This window comes from Hippocampus comes, unplaced genomic scaffold, assembly GCF_001891065.2.
Source record: "Hippocampus comes isolate QL1 unplaced genomic scaffold, H_comes_QL1_v1.1 scaffold48, whole genome shotgun sequence".
NCBI classification, from domain to species: domain Eukaryota; kingdom Metazoa; phylum Chordata; class Actinopteri; order Syngnathiformes; family Syngnathidae; genus Hippocampus; species Hippocampus comes.
In genome coordinates this window covers 1,463,378-1,475,638 of record NW_017808403.1, presented here as the reverse complement: position 1 = coordinate 1,475,638, position 12,261 = coordinate 1,463,378, and the positions used below count along the sequence as shown (strand labels likewise).

At 50.0% G+C, this 12,261-nt stretch overlaps 1 protein-coding gene across 1 annotated transcript in view; it reads left to right on the top strand.

Annotated features, from left to right (window-relative positions):
- The window catches only part of pcdh7b (protocadherin 7b), a 124,322-nt gene that overhangs the window by 39,993 nt on the left and 72,068 nt on the right, over positions 1-12,261 (top strand). The window contains exon 2 of the mRNA XM_019858506.1: positions 10,243-10,462. Within this exon, the coding sequence (XP_019714065.1) occupies positions 10,243-10,462 (220 nt within the window). The remainder of the gene's footprint in view (positions 1-10,242; positions 10,463-12,261) is intronic.

Below are 12,261 nucleotides of genomic sequence, written 5' to 3'. Positions count from 1 at the left end.
GTTGTGCAACCGGAGCTGTTCCATCTGGTGGCCCGCTCACCTTCACTGATGAATGGAGCGTTGCTCGGATAGCAGCTGTTGCTAAGGCGATGGGCGCGCATGCAACATGAGGGAAAATTGCTGGCGGCGCGCAGACGCAGGTGCCCGCTCATTACGAGAGCTTAACTTCTTGCAACCTCACATCGGAGAAATCCATTCTTTATTCCGGACCGAGCGATGGATGAGCGGCTTGCGCGTCTCTTTCGCGAAGTTGTCGACAGCTGCCACTGGCTGGCGACCGGTCCGGGGTTAACTGACCCCGCTCCGACTCACCCTCATGAGAACAAGCGGTGGGGATGTTTTAGCAGGAAGTCGGGGAGAGCGAGAATCGCCCCCATCCGTTCTATTCGGTGACAACTTGCAACAAAACAGCATGAGCTTGTTTTGGGCAGTGTTATTCCGCATTGTTTGGACGTATCGTGCCCAATGACAGGCGGGAATAAACGCGTGAGCGCTAATTGCGTTGAGTGGCCCGAGCAAAGTGGCGCCGCGCTTCGGGAGCACAACAACTCCAAGCCCCCCTTCTTCTCCAATCTGCCATGAAGCAGCCCCCGAAATGGCCGGCCAGTCAACGAGCGAGTTAACGAGAGCTAATAAGGCCGACGGCGAAAAATGAAGGGCTAAGAGCGTCGTTTTCCTTTCACAATTCGGTGGCGATGAATCGGGCGGAACTGTTAGCAAAGTGCCTCCGAGGACCATTTTACATGCGGATTAGCGCCCATATCGCCATGATCGGCAGCTGATGTGACGGCTTGATAGAGTCTGTGTCTTTGATGCCTCGCGAGGCATGCGGGGGGGGCCTTATCCCTTTTTCAGCCGTCTTTTGGAACACGCTGATCCGGCTTCTCGGAGCCGGTGGAGATGGTGGAGATTGGATTGTCAGACGTCCGCGTATCGCTCCGTGCCATTTATATCATACACCTTGTAAATGATCGCCTTGTCATGCCGACAAATGGGGTAAAACAATATTTTCCCAGCCAAATACGCCGACGCATTTTTGCCTTCGCTTGGTCGGCACGTCAGCAGCTCCCCAACCGTGCTTCTTCATCTCCCGCCGCGCATCTTCATGATCTAAAAGTGCGCTTTCAGCTTCATTCCGTTTTCATCCATCAAGCAAGCGTTGGGGAGCTTTGACCTCGCCCGATCCCGCGGACAATAGCGAGGCCGCGGCACAGGCGAACGGGCGAGAGTGACAGAGACGGCAAGTTGCGAGATAAGAGGCCCCCGAGTTGCCATGATGAATGCGGACGAAGGGACGGCGAGACATGACGGGGGGGGGAGAAATGCGGCAGGGGAAAAAAAAAAAGAAATAAAAAAATCGCGCCGACGCAAATTCTGGCGGCCCATCAAACGTCTAAGTAGGAGTTATTGTGTTTTGCATAAGCCGACAAAGGAACCATCATTCCTCCTCTGCCCCGTTTGCCTTTGGCTTTTTTCAGCCCCCCCACATCCTCACCCACCAAATTATTATTGAGTAGAACGACTTCGATTCCCATCCACACTATACAGGTTCCCCTAATTGGTCGGGAAAACCAATTTATTCACGACCGCTCATGTGTCTTTGTTCACCTATCTATGCCGGCGACTTTTAGTGACCGGTAGAAGAATGCTATTCCGTTCGATGGCAGATTATACAAGTACAACGAAGCCGCGTATCCGCACGGCGTTATTCAGTCCAAGGGAATAATAAGGCCCCGAGTGAGTCCTTTAGTGAGTAAATTGAGATGACAACGTCATTATTTTAGTCACGATACTTTTTTTCGTGGCATTTTTGTTTGGCCGGATGCTGGGAGATGTTTCTTATGTAAGACACGCACCTCGGCTTAATCAAGGTTGGGCAAACCGCGATTTGAATCATCTGTTTTCCTCATTGTAATGCATCATAATCACAAATGTGGCAGCTGGACGAGAGCGTGTGCGTGCTACGATAAGGACGCTTGGCAAAGGAAATGATGGCGTGAGGGAATAATGGCTGGTTTTTTTTGGGTTTTTTTTTCTTTTTAAGATGATGAGTTAAATGCACGCTACATCCTCCGCCAATCCATCTTGGTTTGCTCCTGGATGGCAGCCGCGCTCTCCTGATGACTGAGGATGGCAAATAAAGTTGTTTATCATCTGCCACCAGGGGTGGACAAAGTATGGCCCACTCGAGTTCTTTAATCCGGACCAAAAGGGCATTTACGTTCTCAATATGTTGCATTCATTCATTTGGCCCGTTTCTTTCCTCACTGAAATTCCTTTTTGTTTTTTGTACATTTATCATACGAAATAATTGGCTACATCATTAAATAAGTACTTCTTGTACAGCTAAAAATGTTTGAAATCACTGTACTTAGTGTACTTTTCTCAAGTGTGTACTTTTTTTCTGAAATAGCCGATTAGCATTAAAACATGAGATTACACACACACACACACACACACACACTATATATCTATTTATCTATATGGTTCGCACTGGTTAGCACGTTTGCCTCACAGTGCAGAGGTCATGGCTCTGCACTGATTTTGGCTCCGACCTTGCTGGGGGTTTCCTCTGGTACTCCGGCAAGGTAGGTTGATTGATCACTCTAAAAAAAGTGTCCATCGGCGTGATTGTGAATGCAAATGGTTTATCTAGATGTGCCATGTAATTGACTGGCGGGATGTAGTCCGCTTTTCGCCCGAAGTTAAGGGCTGCATCAATGAATCTGGCTTGATGGTACAATATGATTGTATTATCAAAATAACATTCAGACGAGCATTCGTGAATTGTTTTCTGGTTTTCTTTAATTGCCATTGAAAAATTGTTTGAATGATTTATTGAAACAAAAGGTTTTTTGTTTTGGGATCTAAAGCAGATTTTGGGAAAAAAAAAACAAACATGAGAATTAATTTCTATTTGAGTATATTAGCCCCCCCGCCCCCCAAAAAAAAATCATCACCTTTTTTGACCCATTTGTTTTTTTCAACACCAAAGTTTGCCCATCTCGGCCTTGCCCCGCCTCCCTCTCTCCTCTGTCTCTGACTGTTCATTCAGCATCAAAATGCTCAACGTAGCGGGACAAGTTAGCGTCTCCTTCTCGCATCTGTGACAGCAAATGCGGAACGTCGCATCGGCCCACTTTGCGTCAAATCCGGGCCGACGGCCTTGCTCCCTGCCGACACCCAGCGCCGTGTCAAAACAAGTCGACGCCGGCGGCGGGCCACTGGTCAGACACGCTGACGGATCCCTGAACACGACACCCGCATAGCTCCCCTCGTGCCCAAGAGACTGAGAGGATGGGGTGGGGGTGGGGGGGGGGGGCTCCTGAGCTGATGGCTGTCTGACACGTTAAGATGGCAAAAAGCATGACAAACACTCGCAGCCACTCCAGGCCCGACCTCTGTGTCACGTGTGCACCGGTCAGCTCAGGTTGACAGGACGTACCAAACAAAATGGCGGAATGCGGCTTCGACGGGACGAAGTCACATGCCATCGCCGTGAGGCGGAATCCTCGCATCGTAAAATTGTCGATTGAAATCTGACTGGAGTCAAGTCGGGCGTACCTCCGGAATGCACTCTGAGAATCTGCCGGGCGAGAAGGCCTTTTGCTTGATGACTGCCGTCTATCTCAAGGCGACGGGATGGCACCAAGGGTCAGTTTGAGGACTCGGATCCCGCAACCGATCCAACCAACCCCCGCCAACGATTCCAAACCAAACCAACCGAAGCTTGTGTCGATGTTCGAACGCATCCCCCCGAAGAACGCTATCTCTGTTACAGCAGTGACCTAATCCGTCTCTTGAAGAGCAATTAAAAGTTGAGCGCAGAATTTGAAAAAGTAACCGTGTGATCTTTTTCCGTCCCCACCCGCCCTCACCCGACTCGGCTGTGCGGCTCGGAGCGCCTGGCGCATGCTAATATGAACGTGTAACCACGGCACGCTTCCGGAGACGTTCCAAAACACAGCGGGAAAAGAAAAGACGCGGATGGAGTCTTCTCAACTTTGGAATCCGGCTTTGACTTGGATGCCAACTTCCCCGTTGCCATACGAAGAGGGTCTGGGGAGGATCCCAACACACAGACACGATGCGCCTCACGACACCATTGAAAGTCAGACCGCAGAAATCTAAGACGTTAGAGGAAATAGTTCGGTAAAGATTGAATCCAGCCAAGCGTTCCGCTTGAAAAGCAGAGGAGATAAAAAAACAAAACAAAACAAAATGATCATTCTCGGTCAGAGCCTTTCCACAGTTTGCTACTTGAATCGAATCTTATTCCGTCTGTTTTGGTCTGTGCACATTTTTGGGCAAAAAAAGAAAACCAGAAGCTGTGGTTGTTGCTTGTCCTTGTGTGCCTGGCTGCGTAAAAGGACGTTGAACGATGCATTGTTTGAGACCAAGTAGAGCAGGACACCATTTTTTTTTTTTTGCTGGCAAAATCAAACGCTGAACTCGCAAAAGTCGTTTCTCCGGGAGTCTCTTCTGGGAAGTCGCTCGCCCGGTTTCATCTCTCGCCGTCTTTCCTTACGGGAGGAAAGAGCACGCGGAGGCGGAGGAGTCGGCGCGCCGAGTAGACGGGGAAGGAATCGAAGAAGAGAGGTGGGCGGGGAATTTGGGGAACGGCCTTGTTGGACAAAACGATCAGCCCGGCCAGAACGTGATACCTTTGACTCGGCGGGAGTCTGTTCTGAGGAAGCTGCGGCGTTTATTGCCAACATTCCAGAGACTCGCCCTTATTCAAATTCTCCCCGGTCGGTCACTCGCTTAAGAGACCGTCCACAATCGAGCATTTGTGTTTTTCGGGACAATACCACGACTGTGTTTTGAAGCTGAGCTCTGATGAAATGAGCTGCAACCGGATAGAAGCTAAAACCCCCCCCTGATCAGGTTGCAATTGCCCCCCCCCCCCCACGCCACGCCCCCTTGGACATTTGCCTCGCGGGCTGTCGTCTCATCTGTCGACTGGGCGTATCTGATGACTGTTTGAATCGACATTCCAATCGGGTTGATCGGTCACCAGCGGGATCCACTTGGCAACTCTCCGCGTGTCTCGGGCGGCGTAACGCAGGCCGCCGTCTGCTTTTCGCGTTTCAAGTGAAACGCCACTTCCACATCCACAAACTTGATTGCCATTTTTCGCTGACGCACTCACTCGACTCAAATTTTGAGTCGCTCCTTCCATCTCCCCGTCCTCCTTCATCTTGACTGCCATCTGCTCAAGGTATTTACAGCTGGAGTTACTCGCCGCCGCCAAATGCTCGACTCCCAATAAGCTGTAAGTGTAGCACAAATTCCAAACAAACGAGCTAACGTGTGTGTGTGTGTGTGTTAGGGGGAGCCTTGCTGACAGTTCAGGGATGAAGGAAATGAAAATCAAATCCAAGAGGTCGCACATTATTGCGGCGAAAGCTGCGCTTGTGTTTTCACTGGCTCTCCGCAGACTTGCGTCAGAAAAGCCGCGTGTTTTCTTTCCCCTCCCAGACAGGAAACGGGGCCCCGGTTAAGCCTCCAAATCTACCTGCGACTTTGTTTGCATTGTTCATCTCGGAGGATGGAAGCTTGGCTCAATCAGCCGTGGCTGTCGCAGCCGGCTCTCAATCACGCGCACGCACACCACCCCCATCGGAGGATGCCGATGCCGACGTCGACCCCCTCTGAGAGGTCCCGGCATCTGGTAACCATCAAGCCAACGAGCGCTAACTTGTAATGAAAGTGGTACGTTGAAAGCCGCGCTAACTCTGGGCGCGGCGTGGGGTTAAGCCATGCACTTGCGTGCGCGTGGCCGTGTGCGCGTTTCCGCATGCGAGCGCAGCGCAGAGCCATTTGATGAGGTTTTGATCTTTTTCTCATCCCTGAATTCAAGGTTGACAAATCCCCCCCAATCCCAGATCCTCGTCAGGGGCTGAAAACATCCACAAAACAACACTGTACCACTTCCTGAATTACCATTAGTATAAACAAACTCGTCCCTCAAAGCGATTCGGCGCGGGGACTTTTATGAGCTTTCCTCTCGGTCGGCCCAGTAAAACAGCAGCTCAAGTAACGCAGGCGAATAAAAGGTTTTTCTTTTTACAAGCTGGACTCGGGCCGTGTGTTTGCGCATTTGTGTGCAAGTGCTTCCCTCGCTGGACTCGATTGGCAGATGGGTGAACTTTCGGGCCAGGAGGCGGGAGGAGGGCACGTTGTCGGTCAGCCTTCACAAATGCACGGGGCCCCGAAAGGGTGCCGAGTGGGGGTGGAGTTTGCGCCGCTGCCATTTCCACCATAACGCTGACAGACAGCTTCTTTTTCGCTACTTTGCCTCGAAAACAAGTAAAATAGCCAAGAAAGCCCCCTTCACATTTTGGTGCAGAGCTCCTTACTTGAGTTTTTGTCCAGTCATGCCCTGCTGCAAATAAACTGTTACCCCACCTGTCGGGTGGGCAAACGTTTTGCTTTGCCTTGTGAGCGAAACGCCCGAACTGATTCCAGCCACTCGATGGCGGCAGCCAACTTCACAACGTCCGCCCACCAGCCGTCGTGACAGCCAACCGTTGCGTTCGGTGCTCGAATCTTCCAATTTTTTGGTGACGATTTTGACCAACCCTAAAACTGCCCATCAATCCATCGAAACTGAAATCGGTCCGTTCTTTGATCGTAAATACGCAGGGGGAATCGCATGCTGGACAGTGGCAACATTTCATTCAAAACACTCGCTTTCCACTGCGCTGACGTGAACCTGGGAAAGCGAGAACCAAACGCTTCACAGATCGAAAAAAGTTTGAGAAGTGAAAGGAGCAAAAGGTCACAGTGCAGATGGTGCTTACAGCAGATTCCGATCCAAAGCCCGCGGCAATCCTGGCGTGAACTCCGTCGCCGCTCTGCAAATAAATGAGCTTTCTGCCGACCGTCTCGCTGCGCAGCCAATAAAGGAGGAAATCCAGGTGAATCAAATATTTTCCCCGAGCTTCATTTCCGCAAGCTAATTTTCCCTTTTCCCTTGCCCGAGTGTTTCCAATTCATTAGGCGGCGTTCATTGCATTTGTGTCAATGAGAAAACAGTTTTCCCAGGGACAGAGCGTCACGCCGCCAGACAAATCCACAAGCAACATCTCGCACACACCCCAAAAAACAAAACGTTTGGGTGCGTAAACAAAGAAACAAAAGCAACATTTAGCATCTTAACACGGACTCAAGTGTTGTTACACTCGCAGAGCCGTTTTTCTTCTGGGTCGGCGGTTTTAATTGCGCAGCAAATGTTTGGCTATCCGAGTGAGATCTGCATGAATATTTATACCGATTCATTTGTTGAGTGTTGATTGTAATTACACAGAAACATGAGTTATTGCCAGGATTGCCGTGCGCGTCAGTCAGCCAGAGAAAGTGAACTGGGTGCAAGTAAGTCAATAAATGCAGCGCTTGGTGTGGAAACGCGGGCAAAGATTGGGAACCGTGAAGGGCTGCAATCCACACTGCGTTGCTTCAAATGGGGATTTGGGGCTCTCAGACACATTTGGGATGCGTCGTGGCAGGCTGGAGATGACGAAAACAAAACAAAACAAACAAACAAACAAACACGGAATTGAACAGCCTCAGAACAGGAAGACAATTTGGGTTTATGATGGAATCACGTCTTGGCGATGTCAGGAAGCAACGAGGTCCCGGCGACGGAGGCGAGCCGGGGCTACGTCGGCATCTCATTACAAAGTCCGAACGGCATCGACCATTTGCAGAGTCATTTATAACGATAACGGCAAAGCCAGTGTCGAATCCACGTCTTTCATCACCTTCCCGCTGCCGCTACCTCCGCGCGGCACGCCGATAGGGAACGAGAGCTAGACAGGCGGTGACCGAGACAGCGGGGGAGGGCAAGAAAGAGACTTCGACTTTAATGAAATGCTCTTAACTGCTTAACTCACTGACGCTGCTCAATAACGCCTTCGATCAAGCAACGCGTATCGACAGCGGCTCCTCTGGCAAAGACTCCGCCGGATGGGAATGCTCTTATCTTCACCTGCGCGCGGACTGCCGCTCAGACGGGCGGGGCCCTCGTTCGCCCGTCTTCGATAAATCAGGGGGAAAACATTCTTTTCCCCTGCGGGCCAGCACCGAGGCTGAGGGCCATGTTTACCGCTCTGATCCGCAGAGTCCCATCGATGCGTTTGCGGGTGTTAAAAAGTCATGAAAGTTGTTGGGAACTGCTGTAGGAGAAAATGTGGTCGCCATGATCGTGCATCCCTGCTATACTTGGGGGCTCGGGACGGAGCCCTGCCGCCACTCACGCTTTCAAGGGGTTCGTATTAGCCTCAAGATTCCGCTAACTGGTCTGTGACACCACGGGAAACGGATCATCAGCTTCCCGCACCTACACAATCATGAAAGCATGTTGCATAAACACCTGTACTCTGGACTTCAATTATTTAGCACAAACGAAATACCGAGCTCATTCGCTAGTATTAGCCAGCATGCTAAACTGAATAGCACGCTAACGCAAACTGTCAAGACGAGCAAACAAATATGCACGCTCGCACTTTAGGTATTTGGATTTCATTCGCAAGTGACATGTTTCGGTTTGTGACCAACAGGTGGCACTGTAGGGCTCTCCCTGCAGCTGCACACCTGTTGGTCGTTATGTCGTGATGTAATTGTTTAAAAGGACTCGCGGCACAACCACTCAGTGTCGGGTTATTGTTTGTTTGTGTTTGCTACTGTCATGTTTGTTCTCAGTCATGTTTCGGTTATGGTTCGTTTTTGCTTCAGTCATGGTCTTGTTTGCTACTTTGGATTCTTTTTGTTTTCAGGACTTTGTTTGTTTAGGATTTCGTTTTCTCTATGTTTTAATACAATTTGTCAAGTACACCCTGCTCTTCCCTCTTGCCTGCTTTTTGGGGTCCACCACCACCTCGCAACGTGACAGCAATGTGCTTCGCAAAATTAAAACGACAACATTTCCAAACCAAAGAATTCAAGACATTTGAAAGCAAAGTCAAGAAATAAAAGTGACCTAAAAGTACGAAAAGAACGCACTGATTTTGGAAAAATTTATTGCAGAAATGCTTTTTAAATTATTATTATTATCTTTTTGGGGTCCACCACCACCTCGCAATGTGACAGCAAGGTAGCTCAATGTGCTTCGCAAAATTAAAACGACAACATTTCCAAACCAAAGAATTCAAGACATTTGAAAGCAAAGTCAAGAAATAAAAGTGACCTAAAAGTACTAAAAGAACGCACAGATTTTAGAAAAATTTATTGCAGAAATGCTTTTTTAATTTATTATTTTTTTTAAGCTTTTCCACTTGGGGCTAACTTCAGCGCTATTGGCAGCATATTTCATTTGCATGCAGCATATCCACAAATTGCTTATTCACCGTGTTTACTCTGAAGTCTGGGTTTCACTAATTGATCCAAGTCTGCTGACCTCAGTACCCTATTGGCTTTATATTCCATTAGCATTTCCGGAATGTATTCAGGACCTAAACGATTCAGTGATTCGTAGACCGGTAGCATAATTTGACGACGTATTCTACAGCTGACTGGGAGCCCGTGTCGTGCTTTTAGGACCGGAGTAATGTGTTCTTTGTTCTGGTAGGAACCTAAGCTTGTGTGACTTAAGCTGACTTCAAAAGTCATGAAACTCACTTTTTGGTTTGTCCAGCTATAAAAAAAATAAATCAATGAATAAATCAAAAATGTAAATGTAAAAAAAAGCAGAGCACACAGGCTATTGAGAGCTACGTCAGGAGAAGCAAAAACCAACGTCCACTTTGCCAACCAAGCAGGACATTTCACAGGGAAAAGACCAAAGACTTCAACCTCGCAATGACATCAACATTCCACAAGATCGTCCCAATGTAATGCCTTTATCGCTTTTGGCCTCGGGACAAAAACAGTCAATCTGTGAGTTGAATAACAGAAGACACGTTCCTAAAACGATCAGCAAATAAGTGACGCCGCGAACGCCGAACTGCTATTCTTTGGCCTCGGGACAAAAACAGTCAATCTGTGAGTTACTCAATGAATAACAGAAGACACGTTCCTAAAATGATCAGCAAATAAGTGACGCCGCGAACGCCCGAACGGCTATTTGGGACATGCGTGCGTACTCGCCAGCTTGAGCCTTTGACTCCCTTTGGGATCTTGCGGAAAAAGCCTTCTGACACCTGTCTGCTTTGTTTCTTCCCTCAACTCCCAATCCGAGGACAGAACTCCGCCTAAGCGTCCCTTTTGTAGTGACCCCCGGCCATTTGGTTTCTCTTGTAGCCGTTTCGCCGAGTGACCTTCTCGGTGGTGAGCCAGCCCCAGGACCCTCACCAGCAGGGATCGCTGCAGAGCTGCTACGACAGCGGCCTGGACGAGTCCGAGACGCCCAGCAGCAAGAGTTCGTCGGGGCCCCGACTGGGCGCCCTGCCCCTGCCCGAGGACAGCTACGAGAGGACCACGCCGGATGGCAGTGTCGGTGAGGCAGAGCACATGGAAAATGGTAGGGGCAAACACTGAAAGGAGATTGAGATCAGAGAGAGGGAACACATACACGCACATACAGCGCAGAGCGTTCCAGTAAGGTGGCGGGGAGACACTCGCGGACGTGTAAGGTCGTCTGGGGTATTTAGAAGCGAACCTCCTGCGACAGGATAGAGCACTGGCACCCACGTGCTGACGTGCGTACGACACGGCGCGTTGGCTTTGACTTCAACCATCCGTCCATCCATCCACCCAAATTTCACATTCGAAGTTTGTCCTCGTTGAGTGTCGCGGGTGATCTGGAGCCTATGGGGGCGAGAGGCGGGGCACGTGCTAACCGCTGGGCCGCCGTGCTGCCGCCCGACAGAACTCTCGGACATCCAAAACTTGCAGACCAACGTTCCCCTCTTTGTGAAGGCTGTTTCGGATCATTCCCAAAGAACTGCATCTGTGCACTGTATCTCACCTTTTATTCAAAATAAAGTGAAGGGGGGCGGGGGGCAACCACGGGGGTTTAACACCCTACTTGAATTGGTAAGCAGCTGTGTTGCCACTTGCTGTGTGTTTGCCCGGAGGCCCGCGTGAAAGAGGTCGTGCTTCTCCAAACGCCGGACAAACCTGCTGCGTGAAGCCGACAAGCTTTTGAGTGAGATTGTGAGCGAGTTAAGTCGCTTGAATTCAACCAAGCGCACATTTGAGTGAATGCGAGACTCCCGCCTGTTAACAACGCGTAGCATTTGCCATAAATGTCCGCATCTTTAACCAAGTCCCGAATCAAGCTTCAGACTGAGTTAAAGTCGGAGGCAAATTTCTTCACACCGAGGTCGATGCCTCCGTGTCGTAACGTCAGTATCGTCTTCCACTGGCGGCGTTTTCAGACGAATCTGAGTGCTCGAGTCTTAGCGCCTGCGCCTTTTGACGCACGGGTACTCGGGCAACGCAAACCGACGCCCGACGTTGGCTTTAATGCGGACCGATCGGGGATTGTGGCGAGGACGGAGCGGTTTACCTTGTAGAAATCTTCAGACAATCGGCACTTTTTTTGCAGTCTACTTCCAAGTAACCGTAAATCAGGCAGGAAATAAGCCGTTCCCGGCGCTGCGATCCAAGCCCTTGAAACCAAGCCAAAGCGTCCTTGAGGAAGACCTTTGCCCACTCACTTATGCTTGAGAGGGCATCAGTCGCACACCTCTCAGACAATCGGCACTTTTTTTGCAGTCTACTTCCACGTAACCGTAAATCAGGCAGGAAATAAGCCGTTCCTGGCGCTGCGATCCAAGCTTGAAACCAAGCCAGAGCGTCCTTGAGGAAGACCTTTGCCCACTCATTTCTGCTTGAGAGGGCATCAGTCGCACACCTAAGCGCAAAATAAATGCAATTATCAAAGGGGAGGGCAAATATCGGCTAACCGCTCAAGACTCTGACGGGACGGGAAAGCTAACTGAACTCATTAGCTCCTCCAAGACTTGTTTCTCTGTCACGGACAACCCACTCGGACTTGCTTTGTTTCATGTCTTTCGGCTTTAACTTGGTCATTGTCCAGTGACCGACTCGGCTGTTGTTGTATCGCGGTGCGTACGTTCTGCCTCCCTTTTGCTTCAGTCGTCGCACGTCATCAGATATTCATAAACGGCGAGCCTTGTGAGTCAAACAGCCAATTAGATTCTTCCAGCAACACGCCTCGTGACCTCCTATTGATCAGCACGTCGCTGGAAGGGGTGGCGGGCGGGTGGCTTTCCCCAACCTCTCGGGGCGGACTTCATCTTCAAATCAACAACACGCCGCCGCATCGTCCCAAGCGAGCGGTGCAATGTCAAA